This window comes from Muscardinus avellanarius (assembly GCF_963383645.1).
Source record: "Muscardinus avellanarius genome assembly, chromosome: 2".
NCBI classification, from domain to species: Eukaryota; Metazoa; Chordata; class Mammalia; order Rodentia; family Gliridae; genus Muscardinus; species Muscardinus avellanarius.
The window spans coordinates 7,483,339-7,506,847 of NC_137787.1; the positions used below are offsets into that span (position 1 = coordinate 7,483,339).

General features: G+C 42.1%; 1 protein-coding gene across 2 annotated transcripts in view; it reads right to left on the minus strand.

The window, feature by feature from the left end:
* GIGYF2 (GRB10 interacting GYF protein 2) overlaps positions 1–23,509 on the minus strand; it is a gene marked incomplete at both ends in the record, with an annotated part of 106,643 nt that overhangs the window by 15,790 nt on the left and 67,344 nt on the right. For both annotated transcript variants that reach the window (XM_080689774.1, XM_080689773.1), the window contains 8 exons: positions 2,799–3,035; positions 5,274–5,432; positions 8,230–8,391; positions 10,274–10,374; positions 12,667–12,767; positions 14,484–14,591; positions 16,114–16,205; positions 19,299–19,465. In XM_080689774.1, coding sequence (XP_080545900.1) covers positions 2,799–3,035; positions 5,274–5,432; positions 8,230–8,391; positions 10,274–10,374; positions 12,667–12,767; positions 14,484–14,591; positions 16,114–16,205; positions 19,299–19,465 — 1,127 coding nt within the window. The remainder of the gene's footprint in view (positions 1–2,798; positions 3,036–5,273; positions 5,433–8,229; positions 8,392–10,273; positions 10,375–12,666; positions 12,768–14,483; positions 14,592–16,113; positions 16,206–19,298; positions 19,466–23,509) is intronic.

Sequence of the window (23,509 nt, forward strand, 5' to 3'; positions counted from 1 at the left end):
CAGTTGCACATACCTGTAAATACCGTAAAAATGACTGAATTATATGTGCTATAACTTGAATTATATGATATGTGGATGATCTCAATAAAACCCCTTTCAAAGCTGGGCTTGGTGGAGCATGCCTGTAATACCAATACTTGGGAGACTGAGGAGGATCACAGCTTCTCTGCTAGCCTCAGCTACTTAGTGAGGCCCTGCTTCAAAATAAAAAACAAGAAATAGGGCTGGGGGTGTAGCTCAGAAGTAGAATGCTCCTGGGTTTAATCCCCAATACTGGGAAAAAAAAACTGCTTTTCTAGGCTGGGCGTGGTGGTACATGCTTATAATCCCATCATTCAGGAGGTGGAGACTGGAGAATCATGGTTCGCAGACAGCCTCAGCTACTTAGCAAGGCTATTTGTAACTCAGTAAAACCCTGTTTCAAAAAATAAAAATATTGCTGGGCATGGTGGCACATGCTTGTAAACCCCATTCTTGGGAGGCGGAGACAGGAGGACCGCACTGGTTCAAAGCCAGCCTCGCTGGCTTAAGAGACCCTGTTTAAAAAAAAAAAAAAAAAAAAAAAAAAAAAATATATATATATATATATTAGTGGGAGTATAGCCCGCAGGTAGAAGGGTTTCCAGGAACCCCAGTACCACAAAATAAATAAATAAATAAACAAACAAACAAACAAATAGGACTGGGGGTGTAGCTCAGAGGTACAGTGCCCCTGGGTTCCATAAAAATTGCTTTTCTAGCCAGGCATGGTGGTGCATGCTAGTAATCCCAGCATTTGGGAGACTGAGACAGGAAGATCGTTTTTTGAGGACAGCCTTAGTGTCCTCAAATACTTAGTGAGGCCTCTGCAACTCAGTGAGACCCTGTTTCAAAATACAGAATAAAAAATAGGGCTGGGTGGAGCTTGGATGTAGAACGCCCCTGCGTTCCATCCCCAGTACCACAAAAACAAAACAAAAACCTAACAAAAAAAAAACTACTGCTTTTCTCGTAAGATCTTTTAGCAATTCCCTCATGACAATCTTGAGTTCTTTATCCTCATTTAGAACGCTTATCTATAAAATATCTTCATTAGAGGATAAGAGGCAAAGACCAGATACACAAACTGTAGAAATCACCCCCACTGTCTTCCTCCTCACCCTATATTCTCATCATTCTGTGACACAGCTTTTTAAAAGGGTCTTTGACAGACTTTTCATGGCTCTGGAGCCAAAGACATCCGCTACCAACTCTCGGTTGACAAGACACAACTGAGAAGAGGGCTCAGCTTCTCAGCATTTCTCCTCTTTGGTAAATACAGATTTCAACATTTAGGCATTGTAAAAAAGCCTTGTAAAGATTTAGAGACATAACACATGGAAAACCATGAGAACCGTGCCTGGCAAAGCCAGCACTCAGCGTGGTCCCCCCCACCCCTGCTTTCCAAGCACCCACAGCAGGCCTCCATCAAACCTCCCTCCCTCACCTGGCCAGCAAGCCTTCGGTTCTGATCCCTTCAGGTTCATCTTCTCTGAGCTCTTCTGCAAGCCTCACTGTTGGTGCTACTTTACACTTCAGGTCCTGAGTCTCTAGCAGGCCTACACAGCCATGGCTCTAGGAATCCTGCCCACACTTACCATTTCACAATAGTAACCTGCTTTCTACTTTTCCCCAAAGGTTCCACAGTTTCTAAACTTCACACCTCTGCTCAATCCATGATGTCCCTTTCACAGTCTATCTTGCAAACTACCTGTTCAGCTTAAAAAAATGTTTACAACCCGGATGTGATGGCGCACACTTGTAATTCCAGCATTCGGGAGGCTGTGACAGGAGGATCGCGGTTCACAGACAGCCTCAGCTACTTAGTGAGGCCTTCTGCAACTTAATGAGACCCTGTCTCAAAATAAAGAATAAAAAATAGGGCAGGGGGTGTAGCTCGGAGATTGAATGCCCCTGGGTTTCATACCCAGATGCGCCCCAAAAAAAGAAAAAAAGTTTCCAATCTGAGCCAGTGCAGTGGTACACATTTGTAATTCCAGTACTTGAGAGGTTGAGACAGGAGGATCTCAGGTTCGAGGATAGCCACACCAAGTAGTGAGGCCCTCTGCAACTCAGTGAGACCCTACTTCAAAATAAAAAATAAAACAGGGATAGGGGTGTAGCTCAGAGGTAGAGTGCCCCCAGATTCAATCCCCAGAGCCAAATAAATATATAAGGCAGGCAGGCTGGCTGGGAGTATAGCTCAGAGGGAGAAGGCCCCTGGGCTCAATCCCTAGTACCATCAAACTGAAAATTGAAGATAGGTCCTTCCCTAAGAATTGTCTGGAAGCTACCATTTTCAGGAAGCCTTTCCAAGTGCCCCAGATGGGCAGTGATTCTCACCTTTCAGTAAGCATCAAACTCCCCCTGGAGAGTCTGTTCACACAAAAACTTGCTGGGCTCCACCCCGCAGGCCTGGGTGCTGCTGAAGGGGTACAGAACAGGCAGGCCAGGGACCATGGAGCCCTATTAGACTATGCACCAAACCTGCTTACGCCTGTATCACTGTGTCCTAGCACCAAACCTGCTTACGCCTGTATCACTGTGTCCTAGCACCAAACCTGCTTACGCCTGTATCACTGTGTCCTAGCCTTTCCGTTCATTCCTCTCATCTAAGTGATTGACACAAAGCAAATATATCAGATTCTCAGTTGAAGATCAAAACACTCAGTGGTAATATTTAATGATAACGAAAGTTCAGTTTTACTGCTACTGACACCACCTGCATCCATCTAGCTAAACAGGTTGCCAGTGGCTCCTCTTGCTGGTCCTGGGCTCACCTTCATCTGTGCCAGCTGCTGCTGCTGCTGCTGTTGCTGCAGCCTCCGCAGGGCCTCTTGCTGCTGCTGCCTCTGGCGCATCATCTCTTTCTGCCGCTGCAGCTCCAGCTCTTTTCTCTTCCGCTCCTCCTCTTCGTGCCTGAGTCTGGCTGCCTCCTCTTCCATTCGCAGCCGGTTCTCCTCTAATCGACGCTGGGCTTCTTCTTCTTCCCTGGCCCATTTGGCAGCCTCCTCTTCCTTTCCAAAAGGAAAAATGACAGAAAATTAAAGAAAAATTATTAATTGTATGGAAAAAATCAGAATCACTTTTGAAGGCTTCAATCAAATGCTTTATAGAAATGACAGAGAAAGCTGGGCGTGATGGCACACACTTGTAATTCCAGCATTCGGGAGGACGAGACAGGAGGATTGCGTTTCGCAAACAGCCTCAGCTACTAAGTGAGGCCCTCAGCAACTCAGTGAGACCCTGTTTCAATATAAAAAGTTAAAAACAGGACAGGGGCTGTCACTTGGAGGTACAATGCCCCTGGGTTCCACTCCCAGTACCGTAAAAAAAAAAAGAAGGAAAAAAAAGAGAAATGACAGAGAAGGCAGAAATCTTAACCAGGATGACAAGGTAAAAATGAGTTTTGCTTTTTCTTTTGTAGTCCTGGAGATTGAACCTGGAGGTGCACTACCACTGAGCCACATCCTTAACTCCCCCACTCCTTTTTTCAAAGGAAAATAATTATGTGCCCTTGATATGATGTATGAAAATATCATTTCACCTCTGTGATTTTCCTCCCAAACACCTATAACCTCAGTCTCTTAATGAGAAAAACTTCAGATGAATTCCAATAAAGCACATGGGCATTCTAATCTCATCTCCTAAGTCAAGACACATGGCCTTTCAAATCCCAGCCCCCAAATCAAGTAAGTTCTGAGAAACTGTCATAGTCAAGAAGGGCCTAGGGAGACATGACAAACATAACATGACATGACATTTCAAATCGAATCCCGGGACAGAAGAAGATTAGGGAAAAACCCTAGGAAATCCATATAAATTTAGTAAAACTCAACTGGCTTATTAGCCATACGAATCTATTAATAATTAGGAAAAACTGTACCAAGAGGCATGAGAGCCTTCAATAATATTTTCCCCAATTTGTCTGAAAATCTAAAACTATTCTAAAAATAAAGTTTAATAATAAATAAATTCATCTATGTTTCTTCTGGGTTTTGGTACTGGGGATTGAACCCAGGGGCATTCTACTTCCTAGCTACAGCCCAGCCTTATTTTTATTTTGAGAAAGGTCTCGCCAAGTTACTGAGGATCTAAGTTGCTCAGGGTAGCTAAAAACCTGTGATCCTCCTGTCTCAGCCTCCCAAGTACTGGGATTACAGGCATGTACCACCACACCCAGCTCCATCTACACTCATAAACAATAGAGGAAAGTGCTTTGAGATTTTTTTTTTTTTTTTGCGGGTCTGGGGATGGAACCCAGGGACATTCGACCTCTGAGCTACACCCCCCACACCCTGCCCTATTTTTTTATTCTTTATTTTGAAAGCAGGTCTCACTGAGTTGCAGAGGGCCTAAGTAGCTGAGGCTGTCCGCGAACCACGATCTTCCTATCTCAGAGTCCGAATGCTGGGATTACAAGCGTGCGCCACTACGCCTGACTTGCTTTGAGGATTCTTGCTTCTTTTAATGCCATAGTGTCATGACTAGAAAAACTGCTCCACATTAATTACAAAAGCTGAGTAAATTTTAAAGAATCTAAAATAAAAACCAGGATACCAGAGGGTAATCAAAGAAGAATATACCTTTAAAAAATAAAATGTGGGCTGGTAGCATAGCTCAGTAGTAGAGCACTTATTTGCCTAGCATTTTTTGAGGCCCTGGGTTTGATTCCTAGCAGATAAATAAATAAATAAATAACCAAATGTAAGGTTTACAAATTTCTTTCTTTCTTTCTTTCTTTCTTTCTTTCTTTCTTTCTTTCTTTCTTTCTTTTTGGTGTGGGGGGAGGACTGGGGGTGGAACTCAGGGGCCTTTTTTTTTTAACCTCCGGACTATATTCCCAGACCTATTTTTTTCTATTTTTATTTGGAAACAGGGTGTAAGTTGCCGAGAGCCTCACTAAGTAGCTGAGGCTGGCTTCGAACCTGTGCGATCCTCCTGTCTCAACCTCCCAAGCGCTGGGATTACAAGCGTGCGCCACCACGTCCGGCTTAAAGGGTTTACAAATTTGTAACCTTTTGCCTGCGGACACTCCCCAGGTTCACAAAGGGCTCAAAAAGCATGAGAAGGCAAAAGGGAGAATTCTGGGATAGAACAGCAGCCATTAAGTTTAGGGGGAATGTTAGAGAGGAGGGAAGAAGGTACACGAGAGATGAGCCTGCTCTTTCTGGGTTTGACGGAAAAGGTTCCAGCTCTGCCCTAACGACTGATTCCTGGCTTCAAAGGAGCCGCTCAGAGGCTCTTCTGGCCACCTGCTTGCGTAGCAGCTCCTCCTGCTTCCGCCTTTCCTCCTCTTCTCTTCTCCTTTCTTCCCGTCTTCTAAGGGCCTCTTCTTGCTGCTGTCTTTCTTCTTCCTCTCGTTGCCGCCTTAACGCCATCTCTTGCTCCCTCTGGCGTCGCAGAGCCTCTTCCTGAAGGAACAAAGAGTCGGGAGGAGGGTGAAATGCTGGGTTTACCCATCAATATATTGTCATAACTTGAAGAAAAAGAGATTATATGCTGCTAAGTTTCTGTTAACAGGAATTATAAAGAGTACATATAAAGAGTGTGTAACCAGGATCTAGGATGAAAAGTATCTATGTGAATTGGGGAAGTCAGCAGAGAAGAGTAAAAAAAATTTTTTAACTATTTAAAATATTAATACTTAGCCAGGCGTGGTGGCGCATGCTTGTAATCCCAGGATTTGGGAGGCTGAGACAGGAGGATCGTGGTTCTCGAACATCTTCAGCTTAGTGGGGCCCTTTGCAACTCAGTGAGACCCTGTTTCCAAATAAAGAATAAAAAATAAGGCTGGGGGTGTAGCTCAGAGGTAGAATGCCCCAGGGTTCCATCCCCAGTACGGAGGGAAAAAATGAATAGTTAAATTGCAGTACTTTGTGAAGTCTATTCCGGTTTCCATATTGGCTAAATAATTTACTTTTGTAAATGTAAAGGAGGCTACCCTGAATTCATGATCTGGTTTCTCCATTGGTAACCTTAGCTGTCCCCACCCCCATCTTTTTTGTGCTACTGGGGCATTCTACTTTTGGAGCTATACCTCCAGCCTTATTTTTTATTCTTTATTTTGATACAAGGTCTCACTTAGTTGCAAAGGGCCTAAGTGGCTGAGGCTATCTTTGAACCTCGATCCTTCCGTCTCAGCCTCCCAAATGCTGGTATTACAAGCATGCACCTCCATGCCCAGCAGCCCCTATTTTTTAATCCAAGGACTAAAGAGAAAATATCAACAAAGCCATCAGAGATTCCTAGTTAGGTAAGAATCAATCTTCCCAGTTAGAATTACTGAGAAAGCCATGTATCCCAGAACATGTTCTAAAAGTACAACAGAGAAAGGAATCCTGTTGTCAAAATCGTTTAGAGAACACTGAGCCCTATAGAATTAAATGGGTATCCTTGCTGCAACACTTAGAGCCTTTTTATGCCGAGGCACCAGAGGACTCTAGGAAACGCCAAGCGGCTCTCACCTCAGCATGGACCGCCCTTCTCATCATAAGCCTTCTTGGGGCAACCAGGTAGTCTTTGGGGTCAGTAGACAGTGAGTGGATTCTTACCATTGGAGTCTATAAACCCCAATTAAAAAATGGATCAACTGCATGAACAGTGAATTCCCAAAAAGAAGCACAATAAAAATTGTTAAACTTTACTGGCTATGCATACTGAAGCCAAGACTTAGCTATAAGGATTTCCAATCAACATTCTGATGTAACAGTAAAAAGATGGGCACAAACCTCATCTCTAACAATAGGCAATATGCTAAATTATTATAATTTAGGAGATGAAATTCCATACAGCCAGCAAACATGCTGATACAGGTTTATAGATGTGTATTTGACATGGGAAGATGGCATAATTCATTAATGTAAAAGGTTAGGACACAAAACACTAAGCACAAATAATACATACTTTAAAAAGCATACATTTGGCCCTCTGCATCCACGGGTTCAACAAACCACATACTGAAGATATTTGGAAAACAAAAACTGTGTCTACACTGACCATGTACATTTTCCATGCCATTGTTTCCTTAAAAAGCAAAGGTATAATAAGCAATTGCACAGTGTTTACGTCACATTAGGTTTTTAAGTCATCTAGAACGAGTTAAAGTATAAAGGAGATATGCACAGTGGACCTGGGCATCTGTGAATTCTGGGGCCTGCAGGGCGTCCTGGAACCACGCCCCTGGACACCAGGAATGACTACATACAGCTATATGCATAGTTTGCTTTTTCCTCCCTGTTTTGAAACATCACTAAAACACAGAGTAGAAAAGATTAATTATAAGGCCGGGCATGGTGGCGCACGCTTGTAATCCCCGCACTTGGGAGGCTGAGACAGGAGGATCACGCAGGTTCGAAGCCAGCCTCAGTTACTTAGTGAGGCCCTCAGGAACTTAGTGAGACCCTGTTTCCAAATAAAATATAAAATGGGTCTGGGAGTATAGGCCGGAGGTAGAGAGCCTCTGGGTTCCACCTCCAGTACCACCCAAAAAAAAAAAAAAAAAAAAAGAAAAGAAAAGAAAAGGTTAATTAAAAAAAAGAATACAGGGTACAAGTCAAAGATAAATATACTTTAAAAAGTATAATGGAATGAATAAGCATGTGAAAAGAAGCTCAACTAATCATTAGGGAATGTAAATCAAGAGCACAACGAGATACTATTTTATACCCGGTACAAAGGACATTATCAAAAACCCCACACACAAAGAAAATAACAAGTGTTGACAAGAATGTGAACACACTGAAACCCCTGAGCATTGCTGACGGGAGGGGGGGGGGGAGAAAGTGTGTGTGTGTGTGTGTGTGTGTGTGTGTGTGTGTGTGTGTGTGTGTGTGTTAGTGTTAGGTACTGGGGGTGGAACCCAGGGGCTATACTTCCAGACCTATTTTTTTATACTTTATTTGAAAACTGAATGCTGCACACCATACTTCTTCACATTTTAGAGCAGAAAGGATAGGACTGAAATCTACCTGGTTTATAAAATGCAAGAAATTACGCAAAAGAAATCAATTCCAATACTGACCTACTAGGAGTGCAGAACAGCCCTCCCATGGGTATTGGTAGAAGACAGTAGTTCTTTCTCAAGGTGAGTTAAACTTCTATCTACAGTTCATGCCCAGTCCTGCTAACAGCCCTGCCATAATATGAAGTCAGCAGGACACCTGAGCGCGTCACAGGCACTGCTCTACAGGCAAGTCCGCAGAGATATACCTGTTTCCTTCGGGCAAGCTCTTCTTCCTCCCGTCTTTTCCTCTCTTCCTCCTGCTGCCTCCGAAGGATTTCCTCCTGTTGTCTCCGGAGCTCTTCTTGCCTCTTCCTTTCCTCCTCTTCCCGTTTTGCCCTCATTTCTGCCTCTCTTCTCTCCTGCTCGAGCTGGAATTACAAAAGAACATTTTCAGAAACTTGAAACCACGCAGAGGAGCACTGCAGAAGCACTGAGCACCACTGGCAGGAGTTGGGGTGTAGACACCGCCATGCGCTCAGATGAAGCCCAGTACCGACTCTCAGCTGTGACATGTCACAATACTTGAGTCTCACACTCTTGTGACTGAGTGCACTTTTCCCACCATGGCCACCCACTCCACACACTACGCTGCAGACAGAAAGCAGTCCTGAGGACAGTAACAGCACGACTCTCCTGAGGTGGTACATCTCGAGTTTCTTTACTTGCCCCTACAAAGAATTTTCTGATTGAAGATCTAAGTGTGCTTCAAGGTTTAACAGCTAGGCTGGAAGGCTGGTAGTGTGGAAAATTATGTAATTCTCTAAAATCTGAAGACCAATCACTTAACAAATTTTATCATGTACAGTTCCTAAATACTAGTCAAACTCAACACCTAGCCTCCAGTCCCACTGCTGCAGCTAAGTCCAGGCCTTCAGCTTTCTTACCCACCCCTAAGGGTCTCTTACCCAGTTTCCCAGATTCAGCTCTGTCAATGTTTCCCAGCTCGACATCTAATCACCTCCAGAAAAATTCAACAGTTGCCAGCACTCTTCACCCTTCAGATAAATTCTAAGCCCTAACAAGCTATGTGCAAGGATCCTCATGGCCAGTCCACCTCGTTGTCTCTGGTTTCCTCTCACACATTACTTGGCTGTTTACTGAGTCTAGCATGCTCACCTTGTCTTCCAGTTCTTTATGGTATGAGTTCTCTAGCTGTAATTTAATTTTCTCTCCTTGTACTGAGTTATCCCCAAACCATTCAACTGAGCTAAATCCTCCTATCCTTAAATGAAAACTAACTCAGATATTACTATCTATTAAAAGTGTTGCCCAGCCGGGCGTGGTGGCGCACGCTTGTAATCCCAGCATTTGGGAGGCTGAAACAGGGAGGCTCACGGTTCAGGGACAGCCTCAGCTACTTAATAAGACCCTTCAAATTAAAAAATAAAAGATAGGGCAGGGGGTGTAGCTCAGAGGTTGAATCCCCCTGGTTTCCATCCCCAGACCCCCACACACACACACACACAAACAAAAGTGTTGCCCAATTTCTGATCCCTACCTCTCCTGTTAGGTAGCTGAACAATACACGGTGACCACCCTGTGCTTCCTGTAGTGCCCCCTCCACCAAACAAGACTGAAAACTTCCCAAAGACCCTATCTCCCTCATCTATATGTCCCAGCACAAAGCAACAGGGAACAAAAGACAGGCATGAATTAGACAGACTATGGTCTCTCATTCATTTATGGAAACAGACATTAACCATGAAACTTTTCCACCTCAGGGAACAGGAAGGTATTAAATATAATGACAAGACACTTTGGGGCACATGAGAACCCAGAAGCCATTCTAAATGACACTTCTTTTTAAAAGAAGTCCCAAAATTCAAGATTCCTAGCTGCTTCAGAAAATGTGAATGAAACAAAGGATGGAATGATAAGGATGGAATTCTGATTTCATGTCTCGAGAGACTAAGAAGTTACTACAAAGATCCAATGTGAAAACTTGATCACAGATCAGGAGTCTAAACAACGCAGTGGATCTCATCTCAGTATTTAGAACAAATGTTCCTACCATAAATAATGTGACTAAAGCATACCTATGACACTAAACATTAATGTGTCAACTAGCAATCAATCACTAATTTTAATTATATTTTGAGGTCTTTCTTGGGAGAAAAAAAACACAGTGAGGACTGAATATGAATGCACTCATATCAACTAGCTAGCAACAGACTAAAGAAAAAAAGAGTAGCCAGCGAGAGAGAGATGCATGCTGGAGACGCTCATGTCCGGGGAGGGGAGGGCCGAGACCTTTACAGCTTTGGCTTTCTCCAGCTGCTGAAGCTGCTCCAGGGCGGGTCCCGGCGCTGAGGTGTCCAGGGGAAGATCCCATACACTGCCACTTTCCCAAACTGTAGTAAGACAAGGGGAAAAATAAGGGCGGTCAGAGCTTATACACATGGCTACATACCCACACTACAACAAACTGCTTCCTGGGCCTAAATGAGCTCCATCATAAACATCTGCTTTGCTTTTAAGTAGAATGACCTGCCAATGGGCTTTAGTTTTGACCAATATCCTCCAATATATCTAGAGTAAAAGGAAGTATGAGGGATTTATTAGGAAATGGGTTACTCATCCTCACTAAGCTTTATGAAAACATCTGTTCATATATCCCCATCTTTACAGGAGGATTACAGGTTTGAGGCCAGTGTGCAATAACTTAGCAAGACCCTGTTTCAAATTTTAAAAAAAATAAAAATAAACTTTTTTTTAAGGGCTGGCAGGTGTAGCTCAGTAGTAGAACTCACTCTGGGTTCAATCCCATGTACATATGTATGTATCACATGCACGCACGCATGCACACGCACGCACACACACACACACACACACACCCTTCCGAAGGTGCAAGGTAAGTGTGTGGCTATGCCAAGGTCTCAATCGGTATGTTAAGATGGATTCCAGAGCTCGCTGATTTCTAGTAGCGGTACAGCCTCTTAATACACAGTGATTAAAGGGAATTAGCTGGTTGCACACTGCAAATGGATTCAATGCCACTGAACTGGTAACTGCAACATGACATTGTGTGAATGTCATCACAATCAAAGGAGTGTGCGCTGCAGTACAGCGTAGCGAGAGATCTCTGGAAAGGCTGGGCACACATGCCACTGGGCTGGCTGATCTAAGAGTCAGCACAGGGTCAGTGTAGAAGTAAACAGATAAGTTTCTTTAAAGTCCACCTTCCTATGGCCAAAGAAGCAGCACTTTTCAGCATTCCCTATTTTGTACATTCCTATTAAAATCTACTATTAATGAATTATTAAATACTGTTTGTGTAAAACCAAGGGTCTCACTAAGTAGCTGAGGCTGACTGAGAACCGGTGATCCTTCTCTCCCAACCTCACAAGTCCTAAGATTACAAGCACGTGCCACCACACCTAGGGCTTTGATTGTAAACAAACCCAATGGAAAAAAATGTTTAATAAGGTACTTAAGAGTTTCTAAACCTTTGGAGAATATTTTAACATTCTAAATATAAAAGGCTATCAAGAAAAATAATGTACACATAGCATGCCAAGATAAAGGAAGATAATCAGTCCTTTCATTGCCACAACGGACAGGGTCAGTATTAATGGCTTGATGGCTTTCAGTACCTCCAGGAAAACACTAATGACAATTATGGTCTCTGAGAATTTTCAACACCAACTATTATCTCTTATAAGGACTAAGGACTACTCATTATTCAAACTTTCTACCTCTGTAGATACTAATCCCTAAGAAATAGAAGTACCTACTTTTCAATATCAGGACTGAAAAAAACAAAACCAACCCCCAATTTTTTAATTAGATGCAAAAAGATGAGTAAGTGAAGGAAGGTATTCACTTCAAAGTAGACCTTTCTCTTCCCAAAATTCCTTGGTATCTTCAATGTTAACACAGCTGGCAATCCTTAACTCAGAAGAGAAGACTGCTAGCCGGGCGTGGTGGCGCACACTTGTAATCCTAGCATTTGGGAGGCTGAGACAGGAGGATCGCGGTTCGCGGACAGCCTCAGCTACTACTTAGTGAGGCTTTCTGCAACTCAGTGAGACCCTGTTTCAAAATAAAGAATAAAAAATAGGGATGGGGGTGTTGCTCGGAGGTAGAGTGCCCCTGGGTTCCATGCCCAGTACCGCAAGAAGAAAAAAAAAGAAGACGACTGCTGTTACTTATGTTTTTAGTTTTTTGTTGTTTTCCCACACTGACCAAAGAGAGCAAACACAAAGAATTTTTCCAAACTGGCTAGAGCAACATAAAAGGAGAAACTGGCTAGGCATGGGTGGTACACACCTGTCACCTCAGTATTGGGAGGCTAAGGCAGGAGGATTGTAGGTTTGAGGACAGCCTCAGCAAGTTCGCAAGACCCTGCTTCCAAATGATAGACAGACAGGAAGGAAGGAAGGAAGGGAGGACGGACAGACTAGAAGGAGGAGCCTGGAGGAATATGCTCCTGGTTCAAAGCCCAGCACCAAAAAATGAGGGGGGAGGGTGAAGAAGACTCAAAATTCAAGAAACTTGAATATACTAAATTCTTAACATTATATTTTCAACAATTCTTTCCATCTTTTGCTGGAATCTATTAATAATGAAACATTCTGTTAATATTCAATACAGAATAGATCAGAGTCCTTGGAGTTGTAGTAAAGGCCAGTCTGTATTTTTACCTGTAGGCTGTGAGGCTGCTGGCTGAAGCTCCCAGATAGATCCAGTGTCTGGTACTGACACAGACCTAGTTACTGAGGGAATGATGTTCTGATCAGATATTCTGCAAAAGGAAAATTAAGAAAAAAATCAACGTGTTCTTGTCACTTGAAAAAACAAGAGAAATTTCTAAATTATTTGTTTTCTGTGTTATTAAGCCAGAAAAACTCCTACATTTTTTAAAGAAAACCTACCATTATTAAAACAATAATTATTAGGAAAGGAACAAAAATTGCAGCAGTCATTATATTTCTGGAATCTTCTATGGTATTAGCAAATATTAATTTGTAAATGATGGCTATATCTATTTTTTAAAAATCCAGATTAGGCCAGGCGTGGTGGTGCACGCTTGTAATCCCAGTGCTTGGGAGGCTGAGACAGGAGGATCGCACAGGTTCCAAGGCAGCCTCAGTACATAATGAGGCTCTCAGCAACTTAGTGAGACCCTGTTTCCAAATAAATTATAAAATAGGGCTGGGGAGCCGGGCGTGGTGGCGCATGCTTGTAATCCCTGCACTTGGGAGGCTGAGACAGGAGGATCGCACAGGTTCGAAGCCAGCCTCAGCTACTGAGTGAGGCTCTCAGCAACTTAGTGAGACCCTGTTTCCAAATAAAATATAAAATAGGTCTGGGAGTACAGCCCGGAGGTAGAAAGTCTCTGGGTTCCACCCCCAGTACCACCAAAATAAATAAATAAATAAATAAATAAATAAATAAATAAATAAATAAAATAGGGCTGGGGTATAGCCCAGATGTAGAAAGCCCCTGGTTTCCACCCACTAGTGCCAAAAAAATAAAAAGTAAAGTCCAGATTATCCCCATAAAGGTCAAAGGGGCAGCATGTTATAACAAAAAAGCCAGAGGTCTGCATTTTAGTTCTGTCTCTGAAATGTCCTGTGTGTTGGGTTAGTCCGGCCTCTTAGCACATCAACCCCAAAGTGGCCCATCTTTAGAACAGAGGTCCCATCATTAACATGCTGGATGAAGGTTCAAATGATAAACTGAGTCCTTCTAATTATACTGGACAGTAAAGATCTGAGAGCAGGAGCCAGGCGTGGTGGCACACGCTTATAATCCCAGCATTTGGGAGGCTGAGACTAGAGGATTGCAGTTTGCGGACAGCCTCAGCTACTTAGTGAAGCTCTCTGCAACTCAGTGAGACCCGGTTTCAAAATAAAGAATAAAAAACAGGGCAGGGGGTGTAGCTTGGAGGTCGAATGCCCCTGGGTTCCATCCCCAAACCCGCAAAAAAAAAAAAAAAAAAAAAAGATTTGAGAGCAGTAACTGACACGGGGACTAAGGCAAATACCCCAAAAGATAATATGAAATAGCAGAAACCTAAAACTTTATGTAATTTTCCTTTTTCCTTACTTAGTGGTTGCCTTATCTTACCTTAGAGGTTTGGGAGTTCCAGAAGATCATAACTCTGTACAGTATTATTAATATATTTCTGGGATATCAATCATGTGTAAAAGTGAAATCAAAATTCTAGACTATAATTTTGTTACAGATTTATAAGGCTATACTAGTTCCCAAGTGTTATCCTCTGGTTATCCTTCAAAAGTATATCCTCTATAAGTAAAATGATCAAATAAAGGCTTACTTCCAACTAAATTATTTTTTAAAACTATACTGTTTATACATAACATATAATGTATGGATATTCTGAAACCAGAGTTACCGCATTGTACCAAATTTTCTTTTCTTTCACAAATGTATGTGTATGTACACACACACACACACACACACAAACACACACGGACATGGAAGGACCACCAACCTCATCTTCAGAGCCTGGAACTGCTGGAGAAGAAGAGCCAACTGCTGTTGCTGCTGGGACGACAAGGCTGCTTTCTGTTGTTGAGTCAAAACCTGTGCATATTGTTGTCTTCAAAAAGTTAAAAAAAAAAAGCATAACCTATTTATCTACACTTAGTTTATTTGAATGAGGCACTGAAAGATGTTTAGTTCACTGCCTCCCAAAGCCACCATCAGAAATGGCAAAAAAGTCACACAGGAAATTCCTTAATTCATTTCAAAAGATGACATATTTCTAGTGAGAAGACAAAAAAATCCAAAAACCAAATAATATATATGTCAGATATTGGTAAATGCTCTCAAGATTAAAATAAGACCCCTCCCAAATTACATTTCAAAATGAAATACCCTTTGTAAAGACTAAGATCATGTCTATAAAAATGCTCAAATTTGTGTGTTTAAACTTGGAATTTTTTAGGTAATTTCTTTTCTAGAAAGAAAAAAGATCTGAAAAAAGATCTGAAAATGCCAGTCTTTTCAGCTCGTCTCTGCTTCACTAGTCAACTCTGCCTTTGTGAGGTCAAAGCATCCACAGTAAACCTGTAGACAAATGATGTGTCTATGACCCAGTGACACTGGTTTATTATAAACAAAAAACAACAACAAAAAAAACCACGCAAGTCTCCAAGGCCTAACTTTTTGCCGATCTGTGCAACAGAGCAAATCTTGATTCTCCCACGAAAGGGACCCACCACCCGAGTGGCTCTGCCATCGTCCACACCTCTCCTAGCAGTATAGCCTTTAATGTCTTCCCACTATATCGCCTCTGCATTGCCTGCATGCCATGGACAGCAAGCCTCGGGAGGCACTGGCTTCTTCAAAGGTTTGTTGGCTGCTCTCTTAGTAAACACAGACCTTAAAAGTTAGAATCATGGGTTGTTATGGTTGGAGTCTAGAATAGCCCCCCAAAGCTCCTGTGTTGAGTGTATAACCCACGGCAGCAAGGTTCAGCTGCAGGGTGTGGCTAGAGCTGGGGAAGGCTTTTTGGGGAGGGGACTTGAGGATCATACGTGTCCCCAGGCACCCTCCTCTTGATCTGCTTCTGGCCACCAAGACAGGGCGGCTTTACTCCACCATGCCCTAAAGACCTGTCACCAAGATGTACTGCTGTAGTGAGCTGGCTGACCACAGATGCCCTATGAAACCTCTGAAATTGTGAACCCTAGATAAACTTTCTTTCTCTAAGCTGTGCTTGTCAAGTATTTTGTTCATAGTGACAGAATGCTAAAAACATGTCATCTTCTGCAAACTTCTGGCATTTAAGAAGATAAGTCCATACAAGTTCTCACTACCAATCTCACTAACATGCATGGAGGGGGTGGCAGGTAGACAGAGGGGAATAAACTAAGTGATGTATCACTTTTTATCTCATATGATGTATAATTACATTTCACCAATAAAAGTATTTTTAAAAATCTAAAAGAAAAAGAAAGGAGGACTGAAATTAGAATGCACAGTGAATAACGTGCCACCAGTACTCCACTCCAGTGCCCAGCCAGCCTCTGCTCCTTGCTGTAAGGCGAGATGTGGGAGCAGACTGTATCTGAAGTTCTTTGGGTGCTACAGTATAGCCTATGCCTTACTGCTCTTACTGTATTAAGAACTGCTGGTACTGGAGGTGCTGCATCTGGTACAAGGCTGTGAGTTCCTGTTGCCTGGTTAGTCGTTCCTGGTCCAACTCTCCCTGTGAGGACAAGGGTAGAGGAAAAATCGTATTAAGCAAACTGAAAGTAGTCTAAAGACAGTACATGTCTCTGCAAACAAAATGAATCCAAGACCTTTACCTCACATTTCACCCTTTTGCCAAACCCTTAACTAAAAATTCTAGCATCTTTAGAAACTAAATAATGCCATCTAGTGGAATAAGATGATGTCTAAATTATAAGAGCTCCTCTACGGTGAGGAATTGCTAGGATTCTTCACTCCTGCTCTTCAGGTAGAATGTGGGTCTGGGGATGGAACCCATTAGCATTTGACCTCCAAGCTATACCCCCTGCCCAATTTTTTCTTCTTTATTTTGAAACACGGTCTCACTGAGTTGCGGAGGGCCTCACTAAGTAGCTGAGGCTGTCCGCAAACCGTGATCCTTCAGTCTCAGCCTCCCAGATGCTGGGTTTACAAGTGTACCGCACCATGCCCGGCTAGCCCTGTTTTTTATTATTTAATTTGAAACAGGGTCTCACTGAGTTGCAGAGGGCCTCACTAAGTAGTTGAGGATGTCCTTGAACCATGATCCTCCTGTCTCAGCCTCGCAACTGCTGGGATTAAAAGTGTGGGCCACCACGCCTGGCTTCCTTTCTATTTTGAAACAGGCTTTTACTAAATTGCTGAGGCTGGCTTTGAACCTGTAATACTCCTGTCTCAGCCTTCCAAGTGCTGGGCTTTTTATCTTTATTAATATATTCTAAGTTAGACAAAGTAAATTGCAATAAAATCCTGGGTTTTTAGCTTATATTTCAAATATGGTTATAATCTAAGTTAAAATTGTGAAAAAGAAGGAAATGTGAGGTCTATGATAACAGAAATAAAAACATAAGGGTACTACAGTCTAGGTTAGGCAAATCATTTCTTATATACTGATTATAGTTTTATGTGCATGTGTGGTACTAAGGATGGAACCCAGGGGCATTCTACTTCTGGCTCCACCCCCAGTCCTATTTTATACTTTTTTTTCCCTATTTTTGAAAATAGAGCCTAAGTTGCCTCAGTAAGTTGCAAAGAAACCTGTAATCCTCCTGACTCAGCCTCCCAAGTGCTGGGATTACAAGTGTATACCATGCCCACCCTGCTCACTGATTATAGTTTGAAATAAAACATTTAATATACAATGGCTTAGGGGGGGATCATCTAAAACTCAGGGACATTTGTCTTACTCATTAAAAACTCAGGACAGAAACAACTATCGGCAAATTTAAAACTGCTATTTTTTCTTTTTTCTTTTTTTTTTTTTTTTTTTTTTGCAGGTCTGGGGGTGGAACCCAGGGGCATTCGACCTCCGAGCCACACCCCCCCTGCCCTATTTTTTATTCTTTATTTTGAAACCGGGTCTCACTGAGTTGCAGAGGGCCTCACTAAGTAGCTGAGGCTGTCCGCGAACTGCGATCCTCCAGTCTCAGCCTCCCGAGTGCTGGGATTACAAGCGTGCGCCACCACGCCCGGCTGCAAACTCTGGTTTCAAGGAAGAGTCATTGTGAAGGCAAGCTCTCTTCTAATCAGTACTTCTGGAGCAAAGGCAAAGGCAAAGACTTTTGGGCGTGGCAGGGGCTCCGGCCTGGAAATACAAATTGGGAATGGGCCTGAGCAAGATGCCAAGATTTCAGTGATGAGCTTTTGGCTCCTGACACATAAGGAGAAAAAAAATTAAACTTCAGAGAAGGAAAATAAGGCTCAAGTTTGGTATGTAAGCCTGTAAGTAATACACAGTATAATTTCTCTTTGAACTTAAAAACAACTAGGAGAATGTCACAAATAATTCTCTTCACCTAAAATTCTGAGTCATAGAAAACGTGAGTGTCACTGTGCAACCTACAAACTCCTCTGTCAGCCAGGGTTATGCTGTACTTGTCCTCATCACATAAAAACCTATCCCAGGGCCTGGCACAGGCCCTCAATATAGGTGATGAATACGTAAATTAGTTAACGTAGAAATACAGAGTTCACAGTAACAGTTTTTGTCTTTTGTTTTGTGGTGGTACTGGGAATGGAACCCAGGGGCTTTCTACCTCCAGGCTATACTTTCAGATTTATTTATTTATTTATTTGGTGATGCTGGGGTTCCTGGAAGCCCGTCTACCTCCAGGCTACACTCCCAGACCTATTTTATATTTTTATTTGAAAACAGGGTCTCTTAAGCTAGCGAGGCTGGCTTCAAACCAGCGTGTTCCTCCTGTCTCTGCCTCCCAAGCACAGGGATTACAAGCATGCACCACCATGCCCAGCTATATTTATTTATTTATTTACTTATTTATTTACTTATTTATTTATTTATTTATTTATTTATTTATTTATTTATTTTTGGTGGTAGTGGGGGGTGAAACCCAGAGGCTTTCTACCTCCAAGCTATACTACCAGACCTATTTTTTTTTAATATATATTTTACTTGGAAACGGTCTCACTAAGTTGCCGAGAGCCTCATGAAGTAGCTGAGGCTGGCTTCGAACCTGTGAGATCCTCCTGTCTTAGCCTCCCAAGCGCAGGGATTACAAGCGTGCGCCACCATGCCCAGCTTAGACCTACTTTTATTTTCAAAAGGTCTCAGCTGCTGAGAGCCTCACTAAAGTAGTTGAGGCTGGCTTCAAACCTGCGTGATCCTCCTGTCTCTGCCTCCCAAGTGCTGGGATTACAAGCATGCACCACCACGCCCGGCCTTTTTTTTTTTTTTTTTAAACTATACAGCCAGGCACCAGTCATTCTAATCTGGAGATGGAAAGGGCAGGAGAGTAACAACCAGAGATCACTAAAAGGAACTCCACTGGGAGAAGTCAGGAACAGTTTCAACGAGGAGGAGGGGGGGTGAGGAGGAGCAGCTCACAAAGGCTAGGAGGCAGCCGGGCTGAGAGGTAGGTCAAGAGAGATTTGGTCTCCATTCTGTAGTAGCTGGAAAGCTACTGAAGGACTGCGTGGGAAGGCTGTGGTCTTTTGACAGTCACTAGAGCTGTTACTCAGTCTCCATTTAGACCTGCCATCACCATTCCAATTACTTTCCAATAATCTATTCCTTATTAGCTGTAACACTGCCTACTCTGTAGTCAGTCCAGGCAAGCTGGAAGGTACTCACCATATGAGGAGGCGGAGCTGGACCTGGAGAGAAGGGAACTCTTCCCCACATCTTCATGATATCACCAAGAGGTTGGAAGCTTTCATCACATGCTCTCTTCACCAGCAAAGACATAGTAAAATAGCCCGCCTGAAACCATTCCGCCATCTCCTGATTATTGAAAGGACCTATAAAGATATCAATCAAACAGAAGGGCAGTAAGAATCCACTTAGGCTTAAAGCAAAAAAATATTCCCTAGGTCTGTTAAAAAAAAAAAAATTATAAGCCGGGCGTGGTGGCGCACGCTTGTAATCCCCGCGCTTGGGAGGCAGAAACAGGAGGATCGCACAGGTTCGAAGCCAGCCGCGCGCGCTGGCTTAGGAGACCCTGTTTCCAAATAAAAATGTAAAAAATAGGTCTGGGAGTGTAGCCCGGAGGTAGAAGGGCTTCCAGGAACCCCAGTACCACCAAAAAAAAAAAAAAATTATAGCATTCTAATTTACCTCCAAAGGCAAAAAACCAGCTTCTAATTCACAAAATACAACAGGAACAATTTTGAAATAGTCCTACATTTATTTGTTTTGTGGTACTGAGTGGTATTAAAGATAAAAACCCAGCACCTCGCTCATGCTAGGCAAGCAGTCTACCACTGAGCTACAACCTCAGCCCCAACTCTTGTTTTTATAATACATGCCAAATTCTCAGCAGTGTGTTCACTACTTTAAATAGGATCATTGTCTATATCTCATTTAATCTCTATAGCAACTAATTTTTCAGAAAAGTGATATAACCAATAAGAACCTGGTGGACTTTTCATCACTTTAGTACAGACAATACAAATGTTCAGGGCTGAAAGTGTTCTTTAAATTTTATGTTCTGCCAGAGACTAGCAAAAGCTGGAAAAAATATAAACAAAAATCAACTAAACTAAGACAAATTACAAGTTATTGCTCAGTTCAGACTAAATCTGGTCTTGGGAAAAAATAATGTTTTCTACATGTTTTACAGTAAGAAATAATGAAGGATTTTATATATAAAATCAACAAAGCACTATAATCAATAAACCATTAATGAGTTTATTCAACAAATATTTACTGTACTCTGTGACCTATAATAAAAGACGGTAACACTCCCCACTCAACATTTGGTAGAACAACTAGACAAAAAAAATTAACAAGATTATAGAAAAACTAGTATATGAACCAACAGAAGCAAGTTGACATTTTTAGAGCATTCCAAAGACAGTAAAATATATTCTTTTCAAGTGTACACAAAACATCCAGCATTAGTAGACCACATTCTACACCACGAAAACAAACCTTAAATTTTTAAAAACTGGAATAATATACAGTGTGCTCTTTGATCACAACAGAACAAAGCTGGACATCAACAAAAGATAACAGGAAAATCTCCAAATACTTGGAAACTAAAGTGTCCTTCAAAATAATTCAAGGGTAAAGAGGAAGTTTCAAGGGAAAGCAAAATATACATATGCAAACAAGTGAATGAAAATAAGAATATATCAAATTTCATGAGACACAAAAAAAATGCAGACAGAAAAATTTGTAGTATTGAGGAGGTAAAAGGGAAGTAGGCAGATAGGGAAGAGGCCTCAGTAGAAAAAGTTAATTTCCTGAGGGGCAACGAATACTAATTAACTTCCAAGGCTCCTAAAAAGAGACCAGCCCTTCCAAGGTTCAGAGAAAACCATCTGTTTACTAATCAACAAACCCAGGAGACATCCCTGAAGCAAGTCTGACACCTCTACTGAAAGAAGGTGACCCCTCAAGGACATGCAAATACCCTATGCAAATTTTAAGAACTGCCTCCCAGACTCCAAGTAACAGAGGACATGCCAAGATATATAAACCCCTGGACCAGTCACCAGGATGGTTACCCACTCTAGGAACCCCTCCCCGTTGGGGAGCTTCTCTCTCTCTTGCAGGTCGCCTTAGCTTTGAGAGAAGGTGGAGTGCAATTGAAGGCACTTGGCCCGGGGTACACTTGGGTAGTGACCTGAGGGCCTCCACTGGACATCAAGGCCGACCAGGGCCCCTAGGGGTGACCTGCACTTCCTTTCTGGCAGATCGCGTGAACTTTGGGAGAAAGCAGCTTGAAACTGAAGGCACTTGGCCCGGGCTACACTTGGGTAGTGACCTGAAGGCAGCTGCTGGACATCAAAAGTTCTGACAGCCCTTAGGGGTGTTCAGCCACTTTTCCCTATTCCCTGCTGCTTCCAATAAACCTTTTACTCCCCTTCCTGCGGTCTGCGGGTATCATTCTTTGCTCACCGCAGACAAGAATCTGGTAAGGGAACGCCGAGTTTCTTCTCAAGAAACTCCGTTTCATCTTAAGGAAACGCCGGGTTTCTTCTCAAGAAACCCCGTTTCAGTATTAAATGCTCACATTAGAAAAGAAAAAAAGCCCCAAATCAATAATCTAAATTTCTACTTCAAGAACCTAGAAAAAATAAATAAATAAATAAAGCCTAGGCAACCAGAAGGGAAAAAATAATAAAAAGCATAAATCATATAATCCCAGTAATCAGGAGGCAAAGAAAAGAGGGTTAGCAGGTTGGAGGCTAGCCTCAGCAATTTAGCAAGATGCTATTACAAAACAGAAAATAAACTGGACGTGGCGGCACGCGATCATCCCAGTACTTAAGAGGCTGAAACAGGAGATAGCAGGTTCACAGCCAGCCTCGGCTACTTAGTGAGGCCTTCTGAAACTTAGTGAGACTCTGTTTCAAGATAAAGAATAAAAATAGGGTTTAGGGTATGGCTCAGAGATAGAGTGCCCCTAAGTTCAATCTGCAGTGCCATAAAAAAAGGAAGAAAAAGAAAAAAGAGAGAGAAAGGGGGGGAGGGAGATATAGCTAGGAGGTAGAATAACCCTTTGTTGAATCCTCAGTACAAAAAAAAGTAGAAATCAATAAAGCTGAAAACAAAACCAAGAGAAAAGTTGATGAAAAAGAGTTGATTCTATGAAGATTCATAACACTGATAAAACTCTAATACAAATGATCTAGAAAGATAAATATACAAATTGCTACTATCAGAAATGAAACTAGATATTACTATAAAATCTATTGATTTAAAAAGATAATAAAAAAATACTACAAACAACTCATATTAACTTTCACCCACATTACATAATTAGCTATGTAACTATTAAAGAAATTGAACTTATTAACTTTTAAATTTCCAAAAAAGAAAATCTCCAAGTGGTTGGACTGAAGAATTCCACCCATCATTTAAATAAAAATTAACACTGACGCTGGGCATGGTGGCTCATGCTTATAATCCCCGCACTTGGGAGGCGGAGACAGGAGGATCGTGCAGGTTCAAAGCCAGCCACGCTGGCTTAGGAGACCCTGTTTCCAAATAAAAAAATAGGTGTCTGGGAATGTAGCCCGGAGGGTAGAAGGGTTTCCAGGAACACCAGTACCACCCGCCCCCCCCAAAAAAAAACCTCTTCCAGAAAATAAAAGGAAATACTACCCAATTAACTTATGAAACTAATATTAACCTAATATTAAAACCACAGACAATACAAAAAACAGTATCTTTTACAAGTCTCGGTAAGGATTACACACAATGATCAAGTCGAGTTTATTCCACGGATGCTAAACTGGTTCCGTACTCAAACACTAATCAATGTAATCTACCATATGAAATGGCTAAAGAAGAAAAATCTCATTATCACATCAATATATGCAAAAAAAGCATTCGGCAACATCCAATACCTACAAATGATGAAAATTCGGAAAATAAAAGTGTTTCCTCAATTTGAAAAAGAGGACCTGACTGTTCCCACTAAGAGTAGAACGCACAAATAAGAGGCCAAGATGTCTGGTGTCCACTCCAGCTCATCAGAGTGATGGGATGCACGGCGAGGCACAAGGGAAACAAAAGGTCTTCACAACAGACACTGCTGCCATCTCCACTGCTGTGTAGACAGGTCTACACAGAATCTCAAAGAAACTACTCCAAAGAACGGAAAACTAAAAACTCCTTAAATGAATGAGTGAGCTTAGCAAGGTCATAAACAATTAAGATAAATGCCCAAAATCCAACTGTATTTCTATAAACTAGCAACGAATACATAAACATTGCAATTAAAAACAATTTTAATTACAATTGTAAAGTTAAAATTATACTTTAATATAATTTTGGGCGTGCACCTGTAATCCCAGCACTCTGGAGACTGAGACAGGAGGCTTCAGTTTAAG